At 42.8% G+C, this 16,666-nt stretch overlaps 1 protein-coding gene and 1 long non-coding RNA gene across 2 annotated transcripts in view; one reads left to right on the forward strand and one right to left on the reverse strand.

Moving 5' to 3' along the window:
• The window catches only part of LOC127359052 (uncharacterized), a 183,534-nt gene that overhangs the window by 22,868 nt on the left and 144,000 nt on the right, over positions 1 to 16,666 (reverse strand). The window lies entirely within an intron of this gene.
• Positions 230 to 16,192, forward strand: LOC127359043 (leucine-rich repeat neuronal protein 3). The gene is made up of 2 exons (XM_051392697.1): positions 230 to 626; positions 12,394 to 16,192. Exon 2 carries the CDS (start codon positions 12,824 to 12,826, stop codon positions 14,948 to 14,950), a length of 2,127 nt encoding a protein of 708 aa, XP_051248657.1. The 5' UTR covers positions 230 to 626; positions 12,394 to 12,823; the 3' UTR covers positions 14,951 to 16,192.

Genomic DNA, 16,666 nt, shown 5'->3' on the forward strand with positions numbered 1-16,666 from the left:
CTTTAATATGTGTGCTTCTTATTTCAACACTTGAACACTTTACAAATCATGACTTTAATATAGATATTTTTTGCAGCGTGCTTCGCCTCCAACAGAAGAAGACATAGATGAGAACAGGCTTCTGGGATATGACTGACGGCTCCTCTCAGCCAACCAGAGCAGGGGTGCTGCGAGCACCTCGCCTGCTTCTCTGACGCTATTGGCTGTTCTCTGGAGAGTCGGGGTTTGTTCTGATATTAATGACTGCTGAGGAGACGGCGGCGCATCTATGTGGTCCGCCTGACACTTGATCGAGGGTAGAGATGCGCCCTCAACAGCCGCTGTGAACACGGCAAGGGAAGGGCACAGGGAACACATGAACCTCTGTCCGTACTCTCTCCAGCCTGCTTTTTTGGACTTCGCTTTGTGTTTTGTTTTCCCTCACGCAGAAGCCGTGTGGTTTTTTTTTTGCTGTGGGGAAGAGAGGCTAGAACTGATTTCTCATCATCTGCGTAAAAAATAAGAAGACCACACATTGTTGACCGGCTTTATGTTGCGCGCTGGGGCTCTCTCGTCATTGGAGCGGCGCACTTGATGGGAATACAGAAAACACACACTGCTTCGAGGGGCTGTGCTGGTTAAATCGGGTAAGTTTACTCTGTTGACTCCTAAAATATATTTCTGTCATTCCATACATATCGCACGGTTGCGTCTGTGCAACGCATTTTCTAAGTTAATGAAAAACGCCGATTCGGGGATGTTTGACCGGACATATAGTCTTGCGATTGAAAGCAACGTACCATATCGCTTCCCAAATACCAATCCATTATGTTTGATTGCATAAATTAGGGGAAATATTGCAGGATAATTATGCTGATGACTGGCCTCGAACCCTCACTTGACGTGGAGACGCGCTTTTGCGCAACTATGCAGGATGCGCCTTTAACCAGACCGGATTTCTGATGGACTCTGTTTAGCCAAATTAGTTAAGGGAATTCGAGACGGACTTGTGTTTATGTGTTTGTGTGTGTGTGTGTGTGTGGAGTGATGGATTGGCAGTTTCATGTCCCCGAGTCCTGCTGAGTGAGCGCACACCAGACACGTCTCGAAGAAATCCACAGAATGGTGGCCACCCCCCTCCCCTCATCCCCCCCTCACCCTCTCCTTCAAACCTTCCTGTTGCAAACAGAGAAGTCGTTACCGACACATGCAAGGAAAGTGTGTTACACGGTACTCGGGCCTTTTTTGGGGGTTTTGTTTTTAAACACACATCGCAACCGCGCACACTCTCCACCGGTGAACAGAGACGCTTCTTTGCTTTCACCGCCATCTCTGCGCGTTGCATCCCGGGCTTTTTTTTTTTTTTTTTTTTTTTTTGCGGAATGAACGCAGCCACTGAGAGTCATTTGGAGCGCATTCACCATCATCACTTCACCTGCTTGTGCCAGTACACCCACACATCCAGGGATCCGGCTTGCAAAAGAGAGAGAGTGAGAGAGGGAGGGAGAGAGAGGGAAGGTATTCACTAATCTGCATTGGGGCGTCTCTCTACCCTCTCTCTTTCTCTCTCTCACCCCCTCCTCCCTCCCATTTTATCTCTCACACCCTCTCCTCTGTCCAAAATGTATGTCATCCAGCAGATGTTTCACTCATGAATATTTCAAAGGCAGATAAACAGATAATGGCCGATAATGACAAATGTGACTTTCACCGAGGGGGCTGCTGGATGTGATTGCTGTAATCTTCTGTGCAGACGTGTTCTGTGTATGCATGCGTCCGTGTGCTTGTTCTCAGTGATGGATACAATAGATTTTGGCCTCCACAGTGCAAATGACTCACCCAAAGCAGCTGCTCACTATGAAACACACAGCAGAATGCCACATGAGAGCCATCATGTCCCTCACATCAGACGCCACGCCACGCTGAGAAAACCTCAGCCCACACGCTATATTGTTCCCACTTCGGATTTTTTGACTATACCTGCCAGTGGAGCCGAGGCTCACGTTGTAATATTCGACCACCAGCTGTGGTGGTGAAGAGTTTTCCCTGCTCAACATCGAGAGGATGCAAAATACAGTCCCTAAACGGTTTTGCGAGGTTCAGTATTTAGTGTTTGCTCGTATCTTAACATTGTAGCCACATTGCAGTTCCTCCCTCATGCAGATAAAAACAGTCAAGCAAAGCAGTAGTGGGTTGCTTTATTAATTTGGGCACATTTGTTCAAAACAAATCAATATTACATGTCCACACTAAGTCATACGCTTAAAGTGAGTGGCTTTGCGAATTGCCTATTGATCTGCGTGTGAAACAGTGAGAAGCAGTGTGTGTGTGTGTGTGTGTGTGTAGGGGGGGTGGGCTGGGGGATGGAGCCTGCAGTGGCCTTGTGGAGGCTTGGAGAGCATGATAGGCAGCACAGTGTGGGTGTTCCATATTAATTTCTCTATAGGCAGAGGTTCAGCAGGTTCCTGTGCGGTGAGAGGATGTGTGGGTGCCAAACGCTACTACCGGTTCAGAGTCAAAGTGGAGTTCAGGAAGCCTACGCTAAAGTGCCATCAAAATCACATTTATCTCAAGATTTTTTATTTATTTTCTTCCCCATAATGGTGGTAACAAGATGCCCCAGGATCTATCGGGGTTCCTGAATGAAATGCATGTAAACATATTCACAAGACGGCTGCAGGGGATCAGCCTGTGCAGCCAAGCATAGGCTCTCTGATAGCATCGTGTTCCCAAACAAACACAGGCACACATTAAAATGGAATAAGCACAGACAGAGGGCAAAGGGAACAGGAGGGAGGGGGGGGGGAGGGCGATGTGCATGTTTTTCTTGGATCTGGTGGACGGACTGTATCAGACCCAAATTATATGAAAAGACACAAAGAAAGAAAAGGGAAGGAGACAATAGGATCAGAACATGGTTTGACGGCAGCATCCATGACATTTTGGGTGTTTTCAGTCCGTATCAAAAGGTCAGAATGGGATGCGACACTTCCTTTGTGTCCAATGACATTTGCTTTTACATTAGCATTTTAGGTATTTAGCTAGCACACGTTTCTGGAGTGTGTGGGTACTTTGTATATATTAACAAAAGAAGTACTAAAAACGAATCACGTATAATAGATAGATGCTAGGTAGACTGATGCTGATACTCTCAAAAAAACCCTAAAAAATCTTAGCTATTAACCACTAATTAGTCTGCTATTCTGCAGATTCATATCAGAGCTGGACATGATAGTGACATATGCCCATATTGCAGTTTCAAACATGAGCAGAGAAGAAGGAGGACATCTAAGGGCTACTGCTGTGCCGTCCATCTGTTCTGCATTCAGACTGATACATATAGGCCCTGAGTGCACTAATGAAAAGCTTGGTGGATGTTGTATCATGAGACCAAAACAAGTGCTCATGTTTTGATAAAGCTGCAGTGACTCATAGATGATGCATGTTTCCGTAGCTGGATTCCTGTATTTACACACACACACACACACACACACACACACAAACACAAACACACACAAACACGTGCAGAAATATGCACATAAATGCACATACACAAAAACAATTATGGTCTCCAAATAAGCCGGTCATTGTACTCCTGAGCCCTTTCAATAGAAACAAAGCCATAGTGCCATTTGAAAGAAATCTTTTATCTGTTTTAGCTGAAGAAGAGTAGCAGAGAATGAAAACAGAAAGAGAAAGCCCATATCAAACCCCATGAAATCATAATAAAGAGGTCCAAGGCAGCGATAAATGCATTTCAGTGGCATATAATGATTGATTCCGTCTGCTGTAGGAACTTATTCCTTGCAGGCTTGTGGCCCCTTGACCAGCCATATATTATTCATATAAATATAGATAGCTGCGCATCTTAGAGGCAGCACACATGCCACATTTGCACCTGCAGATTCAATTTGGCTCTGACTTTGAGGGATATGCCGGTGGCTCCATTCCCCCTGCCCGTACCCCTCACACCCCCCTCCTCACACCTCCCTCTTTCATTCCGGCTAGCAGCTATACATGGAATATTATGCAGATTTTTGTCAAGAGTGAGTCCGATTATGTTGGGGGAGAAATGAGTGTTGGAATGTTCGCTACGCCTTTGACCTTATCAGCGGCAGCCTTAAGCTGGATACCTTGGCTTAATTTTAATAGATGCAGCACGATGCGAATTAGACAAGGGGACCTAGCTGTGCTCTTTCACTGTGTGTTGCGTTATGCATGCATTATGCGAATGAGCTTGGGCACGTTTGTTTTTTTATGGGCTCTGTGAGGACACTGTCGGCTAAGTTATGTGTGCATGCTTGCGTCCAAATCCATGCATCTTTTTTTGTTTGTTCCTGTCTACTGTGTGTGTGTGTGTATGTGTGTGCATGGATGCAGGTGGGCGTGCTTTAGCGTTCAATAGTGCAGCATGTGTGTTCTCCCTCACTCAGCCCAAGGGCATGTCTTGTCCAGAAAAGGGCTGGAAAACCAGAGAACGGGGTCCTGTGGTTAATTTGGAACATTGATTTTACATTAACAGTCGACTTGCCACTTGATTCATGGCCATTCATGGTTTCCATCCGCTCCCACACCCACCCACACACACAAACATACGTATGCACATACAGGAAGCTTCATTATGCATACACACTCCATAGAAAGATCCCTTTAATGGACTCTCCCTTACCTTAGAGAAAGTATAATAGTAAATCAATGAGGTGAGGGGTAGAGGGAGGGACAGTAAAGCTTTTCAGAGGCACCCACCCACTGAAGGGCCAACTATCGGAAGTGGATTCGTTGCTGTCCGCCGTGGGTCCAGTGTCCACCAGAAGCATTTTAGAAATGCGGTGACTTCAAGCATCTCCTCTCACTTTCTTTCTCTTGCTTTCCCATTAAAAGCAATAATTAACCCTGGAAATTGAAACAGCCTCTATAAAATACATTTCCATTTTAAAAAGTGTCTCCATCCTGTGAAAAACATGTAAATATCCTGCTTTTAGTGTTTCATTTTCAAATCCAATAGGTTTTAAATGGCATATTAAAAAACTCTAAAATAAACAAGTATATTATGCACAGTGATAGCCAACCTACACTATCTATCTTAACTGTAAATGGAAATGGATTTATAGAATTTAAATTCTAATTCTTATGCCAGAAGTACAAACTGGTCTGGCAAAAAATAAACCTGGCAGTTGAAGGACCACCACCCATGTGTGGACGTTGACGCACTGGGTGGAATGCCATTGGCAGCCGCAATGCAAGCGGAATGGAACCAACCCACACATTTAAGGGTACAAGCTGCATAGGCCAAAAGAAACCCATACAGGAATGGACATTGGTAATAAGGAAAGAGCATCTACTGAGAGAGACAGACGCAGACGGTATGCAGATAGACTAGGTTTGGCACAGCAGGGGTGACAAGTATTGAGAAGGCAATTAGGCGGACGGCAAACGAGCAATGAGACAGTAGGATGCCCAGAATGAAAGACTGGAACCTGAACATGCAGGGAGACAAAATTAAATCCCTACTTTCTCTTTAGTCCGTTGCTTGGATGGATTGTGCTGCAACATATACGAGGAGATGTTCGCTATAAGGGTTTGAAGAGCAGAGACAAATGTGAGAAAGCAGGATAAAAAGGACATGGTTTATATAAAAAAAAAGGATGTGGAGGGGTGGGGGTTGCAATATCACGAGAAGAAGCAAATGAGAGAACGAAGAGGGAGAAAGAAGAAAGAGCCTGAGAGAGAGGAGGGGTGACTAGAAGAAGAAAGCCTTGCGAGGCTTATTACCAGTGGATCAAAATTCCCTGTGAACCATTTCTACAATACACAGGCTATTCTCCTGAAAGAGGAGGCAATTCGGCTGCGCCCTACTTTCCACTTACGTCTGACCTTTATGTCTTCCACCCAGTTTTACCACAGTGAGTGTAATGTCTACCTCTCAGCAGATGCAATACTGCCTTGTTACTACTTAAACCGTGCAGGCCTCATAATCATCTCCCTGGGGGACAATATGCTCCCCACAAAAAACCAACATCTAGACTCATGCCACAGCTCAGATCTCACAAATGTTCTCTTTTATGCCTGTCATAACCCTCACAGAACTTGTTTTGTATAATAAATGATTTTATTTTTTTACACGAACTGTGGGTCAACCTGTCGCCACACAGGGCATCGATGAGTACCCAACCTGCGACAAAGCAATCATCTTTACGTCCCCGCTCCGCTAAATCCCATCCGAGCCCTGTGAAGCGAGGGTGAGGATTTATAACTCATTTCAATAAACAGCATAAAACAAACAGTTCTGCCCGGCTGTTTGGCTGCCCGGCTGATTCGAGTCAGGCTTGCCTGAATTAGCGCCGCAGAGCCACCAGGACCAATGCTTTCTGCCCCTACTGTGCACACTCATTAATTTAAAGTGGTCATATCTCACTGGTCTCTAATCAAACTGTATTTGTGCCATTACTGTCCGGACCAGCCGCAGTGTTAGTATAATGGAGGTGGCCCAGTGGGAAAGAAAGTGTGAGGTGTTGCCAAGATCTGAATGGGAAAGCTTTTCACCTTGACAGTGGCTGAACCTCTTAAAATTTAGCCTCGTCCCGTTTCGGGTACATCACAATTAGTCATTTCCACATGAGAGCAAATTATCTCAAAATAGTGCATTCTGGGCACACAAGTCATGAAATCCACTCATCACATAAAGAGTGTGCCTGGGTGAATTGAATATTACTGAAGACAAGAAAAAAGACAGTTATGTGAGTTTTTACCTGACAACAAGAGTAAGCCAACTTAAATGTGCAGCATTTTAATGAGGACACATTCCAAGTTTTTCAGTAATGTCAAATGTCACACTAATTAAGAGTGAAGTCTGTGACTAACGAGGACTAGAGACATACCAGTTTATAATGGTGATGCAATGGCACTGTCATTTCTCAGCAGCTTCTCGGTTTGCAATATGTCAATACAGATATGGTAGCTTCTAACTCTTAATAATGATGCAACAACACTTCCATAAAAATGATTAAAAATGCCAGATTGAAACATAAAAATCTGCATGGCATTGGACCAGGATACAGATATATATATTTTTTATAATCTATTTTTTTTAAATAGCAATGGATGAAATCAATGTGTATAATTTGAAAAATGTCTTTTGAAGTGATGAACCCAGAAATAACTATTAGAGCAAGACAAATAAATTGTCCAGGCCAGTATATCGACAGATATTGTCTTTTTGCAAAAATACTGTATCGTTATCTGCGTATGGCGGCCGATTAGCGACAAGGATATGCAATACAGGAAAACCGAATTAGATTTAAGGTAATATAGAAACAGTGACTCTTTACAGATTTTGTCCACCAGTAAGTGACAAATCAGTTGATTTTTAGACGGTAAAAGGTCCCGCTTTGTGTGTATTTTAAGAGCCAGTAAGAGCCAGATATGTCCCTCAGGAGGAAGTGAAGACCAAACCAGAGCTAAAAGAAAGTGACTACTGGACTTGTTGTCCAGATAGGCATCTTCATATAAATGCCAATATTTATCTGGATCTGCTGGATGTGTAAAAAGGCAACTATATGCAATCAAGTTTTCCATATAAACTTAAACATGTCAAACACACCTAGTTGTATTTCACTGAGTTAAGGAAGTCCTGAAACAAACCAAATACTAAGAGCTTGTTTGCTGTAATGTACATAGTCAGGATTAACAGTGGTGAAATTGAAAAGCCCATGGGCCAGACTGTCAGCCTGCTACTGTAATGGAGGTGCTTTGGAGACCATGGCTTGAATGATTGCAACCCCCCTCCCTTTTTTCCTCCGACACCTGGGAACTCATGTTAGCTCCATGAGTGAACACCTTAGCCTGACCTATAAAAGGCTTCCATTGGCTCCCTGAGCAAATGTCAAAGCTTAGGCTTAATGCGTTAGTGCAGTCAGACATTAGGTTACAGGAGAGCCCATTTCAAGCCCTCAAGGTTATATTAGCGGCTGTTGATTATGTATCTCTCAACTCAGACTTTCCAAAAGCGTTCCCAGGCACAAATTACAGGCATCCGTCTTTGAATTCTATTTGCCATAGCCATATTAACCACATTTCTCTTTGTCCAACAGTTACGTAGCCGAACGCAAGTTAATGCCATTTAATACCAAATACACTACAACATTCTTTATGCTTGGAAGTCCTTGTTTTCTCTGGGTTTGGGTTAATTCCTCTGCTTCATGGTCTTGCTAAGGTTAATATTTCCTGCAATGACAGCATTCTCAGGGTCACGAGAGGTTAATACACCAGTACTGACACTACGACAAGTTCCTCCCCTGGCAAGTCATTTTGTCCTCCAGATCTCTTCTCTCTCTTTTCCCTCCCCTCTCGCTCCACCTCAATTACCGGCAACTGAGCAGCGGATTGTGGGAAATTAGCTCTACATTGTAGCAGTGGGTGTGTGAGGGGGGGCTGCGGCTGGGTAGCTTGACTGGACCTCTTACTAATAGGTTAGTACAAGCGGTGTGTGGACTCCATAGTCACAGCAGTCACGGTGCAAGGCCCCAAGAATATAGACAGCCTCTTCACCGGGCTTCACATAGTGCAGTCGCACAATACCAATTTACCTGTTCAACTGGCTGTGGATGATTAGGATAGTGCACTTAAGATGATGCAGTTTGGTACAGTATTTCAACTTTATAACAAAGACTAATGAAATGTAGTTTCTACACCTTTAACAAGCCCAATTTGTCTGGCCAAACAAGCATTCTTAATCGTGGCGGTGTTGTTGAAAGCTCTTCAATTTTGCTGATGTGTTAACACATCTTGATTAAAGTATAAAGAGCTCTGAGGATGTTCCACTTGTCATTTATGTTCCGCTAATGTGAAAGCACACACTGTCTAACATTTTCTTAGTTTTACTGCATAGCCATCTTGCCTCAATTGTCTTTATTCCAAACTGTTTTATTATATAACTAAGTCATTGACTCAACACTGTTCTGTTCAGGCGGCGAGCATGCCTGAAGAATCACACTGCATTTGCCACATCAGACACATTGCCACACAAGATGTCACCTCCTATTCAGTCAGCTTCTTCTTACAAATGACTCCCAATGATTCCCTTCAACAGCCCTTCACTGGGACCTCAACATCCAGGAGACTTACATAGATTTGTCTATAACATTTGAAACTTCATTTGCATGCAATATTTATTATGATTGGATAGAATGAAAGAAAAAGGCATAATGAAAAGTGAGTCATCATTTTGATATTAATTCAATATTTTATTATTTAAATAGATTACTATTTCAAACACAGGGTACATATTAAACAATCTAATGGGTTATTTAAGCAAAGTTTTAACTCAGCATGAAATGTGATATTGTATTTCAGTGGTATTAAACGAGTACTACACCGATTTCAAGTCAAGCTCATGCATAACATTGTCAGACTCAGAATGGACAGTTTAAAAAAGGGGATCAAAATTGATGCAGCAAAAACAGAGATATAGTTTTTCTTTGTTCCACACATTCTTCTTCCTTGTTAAAACCTGGCACTTACATTACCCACAACGCAAAAATCGATTTGGGTGTGTTTTCTTAGTAGCGGATAGTGTAGCCTTGAGCCATTAGCCTCAAGCAGAGTTGAAGGGGTCTGGTAAACTCACTTCTTTCTTGTTCACTTTCAAAGTCTTTAGCCCCATCCAACATTGACCGTTTACTCAAGTGACATCACATGAGGCAATTTATGAGATTTCACGCAGCTCCGCAAAAGGTTTTATACGTATGGAGTAATATTCTCCAACACCTGTAAACAGACATTGATGTGGACCAGAGCTGCAGCAATTAGCTGATTAGGCAAATATTCGATAGTTCTATAACAAACAGATTATCTGTGTTGGTAGGACAAAACAAACCGGTTTGGGCCTGGAAAACACGCTAATGGCCACCACCAGGCCTAAAATCAAGAATTTCATGAACCAAGTGTTGGATTATCCTTAACATAATTTTATCCTCATTAATTAGCCGGGAAATATGTTGTGTTTGCTGGCCACACCATCTTGCAAATTGTCCGGTAAAGCCTCCCTAATCCCATTCTAGATTTTCGCCAATGTGGGACAACAGACATTAACATTAAACTAAAGACAATAATGAATTCTGTTTTTCAATCTGTCTCTTTCTATCCCTCCTCACCAACAGTAATGTCCTCCCTGATGAAGTAATACCTGAAAATATTTTAGCACTATATCCTTTTCCACACCAACAATTTACCATTTATAGACCTTATTTTTGAGTGCTGCAAAACAGAACATATTGATCACAAAATAGAAGCCATAGCCTAAAAATGTCCCCACTGACACAATTAACATCACTGGTGAAACAAATGATAACAATAAAGCTATGCAGTAACAGTCAACCTGACCACATTACACTGCTGGCAATTGTGATTACTAAAGAGAAAAGCCAAAGCAAGCGGAGGTGAGACCCAAATGCTGTAGGCTGAATTACAGACTCTGGTCTGTGTTTCCAGGGCACGGATCAACTGCATAGCCCACAATGAAGAGCTACTGCCGAGGGAGAGAAGCTAAAGCCTGTTTATCAGAATGCTCTCGGTGTTGCAGCTTATTAAAGTGCCAGGTGTTTTTGAAAAATAATAACCCCCACCCCACACTACCACCACCACACACACTTTCCCTCCTCCCCAAGCCTTCCAAACCACACTCTAGCCATTGCTGGAGCACAGGTTGAGGAATGAACCCTTGGCTCGGCTTTGCCAGCGGGGCAAACTGCAGCGTTTCTGCTGCTTTCAGAAGTTTTCATTTATTTATTTATTTTTCCCCCTCACATCTCCCCTGTGGCCACTGAGGTGGAAACCGTGAGGGTGATGAAATGAAACCATTTCTCTCTTTTCTTGTTCGCACTTTCCAGCTGCCGTCACACTTTTTCTCTTGATTCTTTCCATTTCATCCCCTGTCTCTCTTGACTTTTCCCGTGATATGCTGCACGCTCTTATAGGCCCAAAATATCCCAAGCACCATCAAACCCATCTGTTCAGTGAGAGGCAGTTACAGTACATATGACAAATTACATGGTACACTTCAACTGTGGAGTTTCTGCTGCAGCAGCCAACGATGGGGACACAGATGATATGATGGTAAAAGAGGCACTGCATAAAAAAATATATCTGATGCGCATGGAAGGGCGTGCATCACAGTTGGAGATATTTAATTCAATCAATGTTTGTTACTGTAAGAACTGAAAGAACAGTATCACCTCTACTACTCTATAAATGGCATACCATCAAAGGACAAAATTTGATCATTTTGTTGATTTGTTGCCTTGTAATGTTTGTTTAAGCTTTTACCATTAAATGTGCCCCATTTCACAACAGGGCTAATAACCATAAACTATAAAATGTGCCTAAAATTATACTTGTACTATTGTACACAGTTTCTGGGTCATCCCTGATTGTCAGTGAAACAAACTAGAAACTATATATTTGCCTTTTATAACCACGTACAGTCATTCCTGCTAACAATCCTATTAATGTCAATTATAGACGTGGAAATTATTGTTACACATCTGTGACTGATGACACAAAATGGCGATGATTGACGATATGTGTCTATGCACTGCTCACTACAGAGGTTTATTTTTTATAGAGAGTAGCGAATGAGTAAAAAGAGTAAGACATTTAAGATCCTGAATGTCATTTAACAAAAGCATAGATAAGACTTATGGTAATCTCTTTTTGAGCGCTGGTAATTGTTATTTGTAAACCTGTGTCCAAAACGATAGAATGATAATTATGTATTTTTCCCCCCTGCTTGTGTGTGGCAATGTGTGGCCACTGAAAAAAAATCATGACCTGTATTTTCCAAAAATGTTTAATCCTATTAGCGTGATTGCACAAAGATTCATTATGTCAACATACTAATGCATTTTAATTTGGGTGGCTGTCGGTTGCAGCATATTCGAACAAACAGGTGCAAAATGCGACTGTGTCAAATGCTTAGTTTGCATGTACGGCCTAACTGTCTCACTATGGTGTGTGTTATTGGATGCCTGTTTTCTTGTTGCTATAGTTACTGACATATTCCAGTGTCTTTAAGCAGCTTGCCCTGAAGGCTAATGCTTAAGCCCTAGGATGTCTGCCATTTAAGAATCTTAATAAAGCCTTCTCTTTAACCAATAAGACTCACACTACTAACGCCAGGATTGAATGCCATATTGTGGAGGCACATCAGTAAGTCCCCAGAATGAAGTCTAGAAGGTCAAGCAGATGTAAATCCATGGTTCTATGTCTTGAAGGGAGCGTGTCGAAATGTCAACATGCATCAGTGTGCCTATAACTAATGTCAATATTACCAAATCCTTCTCTTATGACATTCACTGACTACCTCCATTATCATGTAATACTCACACCACTTCTCTCTGTCTTGTTTGTCTTACACAGGTGGGAATGGACTGGGCTGTGGACTCTGGAAGCTAGTAACGACAGTCAATGAGGACATCCATCTTTAAACAGCAGATTTTCATGGATACCTATAAATGTGCTCAACATAAGTCATTTGAGGTATAATATCAGTCCATCCTTTTTTCTTTTACCCCCTCCCACCTTCTCGGGTCTGCCTGACTGCAGTCTCGGCCCCAAACCCTGACACCAGCAGGGGCAGCATTGAGCGATTGGTCATTCCATCCAAAGGCGTCTACACAGCAAGACAAAAAACCCTAGGGAGTGCTGCTGCAGTTGGTGGTGGTGGTGGCAGGGGCGGTGAGTCAATCGCCTCAGCAGCTGCAGCAAATGATTCATTATTTGTGAAGTTACCAGCTCAGACCACTTAATCTACAAGGACCAATTTCTTACTGGAGGGAATCAGTCCAATATGAAGGACGTGTCATTTGTGGATCTCTTTGTTGGCTTGGCCATGGCCTCTTTTGTTGTGGCCACAGAGGAGAGGCCTGATTGCCCGAAGCTCTGTGTATGTGAGATTAGACCCTGGTTTTCTCCCAGTTCAGTGTACATGGAGGCACAGACAGTTGACTGTAATGACTTGGGACTCTTTAGCCTGCCGGAAAAATTACCAGTGGGCACACAAGTACTATTACTGCAAACAAACAATGTTGCCAAGATTGACCAACCCTTGGATTACCTGGCCAACATCACAGAGATTGACGTATCACAAAACAACTTATCCTCCATCACTGACATCCATCTGGGGAGTCTTCCTCAGCTGCTGTCCCTTCATATGGAGGAAAACTGGATACGAGAGTTGCCTGAACAGTGTCTTGCTGAGGTGGCTAACCTGCAGGAGCTCTACATTAATCACAACCTCATCTCCTCCATTTCTCCAATGGCTTTCCAGGGTCTCAGTAACCTTGTGCGACTCCACCTCAACTCTAACAAGCTGAAGGTCATTAAAAGAGAGTGGTTCGAACCCATGCCAAATCTGGAGATCCTGATGATTGGTGAGAATCCTGTTCTTTCTATTGATGATATGAACTTCAAACCTCTCAGTAACCTCCGCAGTCTTGTTCTCACCAGAATGAACCTGTCTCAGCTTCCTGACGATGCACTGGCCGGTCTTGATAACTTAGAGAGCATCTCTTTCTATGATAATATATTCCCTGAGGTGCCTCATTCTGCTCTGAAAAATGCAAAAAATCTCAAGTTTTTGGATCTAAATAAAAATCCAATTGCGAGGATACAGAGAGGGGACTTTGTGGATATGCTCCATCTGAAGGAACTGGGGATTAATAGCATGCCAGAGCTAGTTTCCATCGACAGCTTTGCCCTCAATAACCTCCCTGAGCTGACCAAAATAGAAGCCACCAACAATCCTAAACTCTCCTATATCCATCCTAATGCTTTCTACAAACTACCACGTCTGGAAACCCTAATGCTAAATGGCAATGCGCTCAGTGCCCTCCACAGGATTACTGTCGAGTCCCTCCCAAATCTCAGAGAGGTTAGCATGCACAGCAACCCCATCCGCTGTGACTGCGTAGTGCGCTGGATGAACATGAACAAGACCAACATTCGCTTCATGGAGCCTGATTCACTGTACTGTGTGGAGCCTCCTGAGTATGAGGGCCAGCATGTCCGACAGGTGCACTTCAGGGAGATGATGGAAATTTGTCTGCCACTCATCTCTCCTGAAAGCATGCCTGGGCATATTAAAGCACAGAATGGAAGTTCGGTGTCACTCCATTGTCGGGCCTTTGCTGAACCAGAGCCGGACATCTACTGGATCACCCCGTCCGGTACCAGGGTCCTGCCTAACACCGTGTCTGACAAGTTCTACATGCACCCAGAGGGAACTTTTGACATATACGATATAACAGAAAATGAAGCTGGACTTTACACTTGTGTTGCCCATAATCTGGTTGGAGCTGATCTTAAATCTGTTTCAGTAGAGGTGAATGGATATTTTCCCCAACCTGCAAATGGGTCTCTGAATGTCAAAATCAAATCAGTGGAGACAAACTCCATCCTGGTTTCGTGGAAGGCCGGCCCTGGCACCCTGACTCCCAACATTAAATGGTACACAGCGTCAGGTGCTAACCATCCCACCACAGCATTTACCACCAGGGTTCCCTCTGACGTTCAGGTCTACAACCTCACCCATCTCAGCCCCGCCACTCACTACAAAGTATGTGTGGATGTGCGCAGCATCCACTACAACCATGACACCAAATGTGTCAATGTCACCACTAAAGGATTAGAGCTGGCAGTCAAGGACACAGAAAAATGGGACACAGCAGTAATCACCGTCTTTGGTGTGCTCTTGGCTGTGATTTCAGTGGCATGCCTGCTTATTTATGTGTCTCTGAGGAACCACCACCTTTATGGGGATATAAGGAAATGCGACTCCAATGCTTCGCTCACACCAGTGGAAGCTACCGGTATGCACTCTCCTTTCTTTACAAAGCTGTGGGTTTCGGGTAAGGGACTGCCAAGTGGAGTGGAGGTGAAAGCCACAGTCATAAATGTATCTGACAATGCCTTTTAAGAAGCGCAGCTTTGTAGAGCACCACACACCAACAACACTGAATGGACAAGGCCATGGGCAGGGGTGGACAAATCTGTAGTACTGTTTCAAAAGACAAACCCATTGCTGGTCCCCCGGCTCAGATACACTGGCAAAACTATTATTGGACTGGGATGGAACAGTTTAAAATACACTACATGGTCTCCCAGTTTCAACCCTAGCTGCACTGGTGGCTTTGTAACCGTTACATCAAACCAAGCTAACATCAACAGGAAGGGGCATTTACTGCAAAATGATATATTTCAGTACCATTAATACAGAAATGCAGGCAGAGCAAAGAAAGTGAAGATGATGATGAAGATAATGATGATGATAATGATGATGATGATGATGATGATGATGATGGTCAACTCTCTTGTAATTGACTGTTAAATGTGTTCAGAGTTGTGGAACTGTCCGTGTGGTCCCAAGCAATACCGTCTGTGCTTTGTAAAACATCCATAGACGAGTTAGAGATACAGTAATAACACCTGTCTATTATGGGAAGGGAGATTTAGTAGAGTAGACAAATAACAGTGACTATGGTGTAAGCCTTTTGATGAAATATACCCCCCTTTTTCTATTTAAAAATGGATTCTTGATTTTTCATGGAAATATTGTTATATATTCTATTATGTTGATGTAATGACAAATCCTCTGTATCTGAACAGTTTAAATGGGTTTTAAATTAAGGCAAGGAGCAGACTACTTTTGATTACAACGTCACATTAAGCTTAATGAAATTCAGCAACAAAATGAGTACCTAGAGAGGACATTTGCCAAATGGCTGTTTATGCTGTGTAGTTCTCATTGCAACGGTGACTAGGAAAGAAATTCTTTGGACTAAAACAAATATAACAGGTTGATTAAAACCGAGGCGATTGATGTGTTCTCTCCTCACGAAGCGGTCTGTTATGCCCTGGTAAGTGCCTACAACAAGAACTACATGAGGTAAACAGAAGAAACTGAAGAAACACGTCAGCCACAGCAAAACACGGCCATGTCATCATTGCAGAACCACAAGCTATTCTCCAGTACTTTTAGTGGAAATACTTTCTCAGTATTTTTAGCATACATATTTTAAGAAAACGTTTCGTTGTTGCTTTGGGTGTAAAGTTAAAAAGCCATTTTTATATTAACTGTACTATATGTGATCAATGGGCACAACAGACTAATTAAGAAAAGTGCTAAGAAAAAAATAAATGTCATTGTTTCTTTTACAAACGATTGCCTACTTTTCTCCTTTGCTTTCTTCTCATATTTGTCATAACACACTTGGTTTATTTCAAACTTAAATTCATGGTATTATAATTGCACTACTTTTCCTTTTTGTTGTCATCTAGCCATGGGGTTTAATGACATTTTATCTGTGACATTTCAACTGCAAGCGTGTACAACAAAAATATTGATAACGACTAAGTGGTACAGGACAAAAAAAAATTCATTTGAGTCAGACCACAGGGGATAAAGTCAGTAAACTTCAGTTGAATGGTTGAATGGTCGCCCTGACCCTGAGAAGAAGGAAAAAAAAAAAAAAAAACAGCAACAAAAGAACAGAACTCATTAGCCGCCTCATTAAGAACATGTTCGTCCTTCAGCTGGTCTGAATATAGTCACTGTGCTACAGCTACAGCTGCTACTGCCCGTGCTTAGACAGGGACACAGCGTCCCTACGACAGAGAGATAAAGTATAGTACT

This window comes from Dicentrarchus labrax, unplaced genomic scaffold, assembly GCF_905237075.1.
Source record: "Dicentrarchus labrax unplaced genomic scaffold, dlabrax2021, whole genome shotgun sequence".
In the NCBI taxonomy this organism is placed as follows: Eukaryota; Metazoa; Chordata; class Actinopteri; family Moronidae; genus Dicentrarchus; species Dicentrarchus labrax.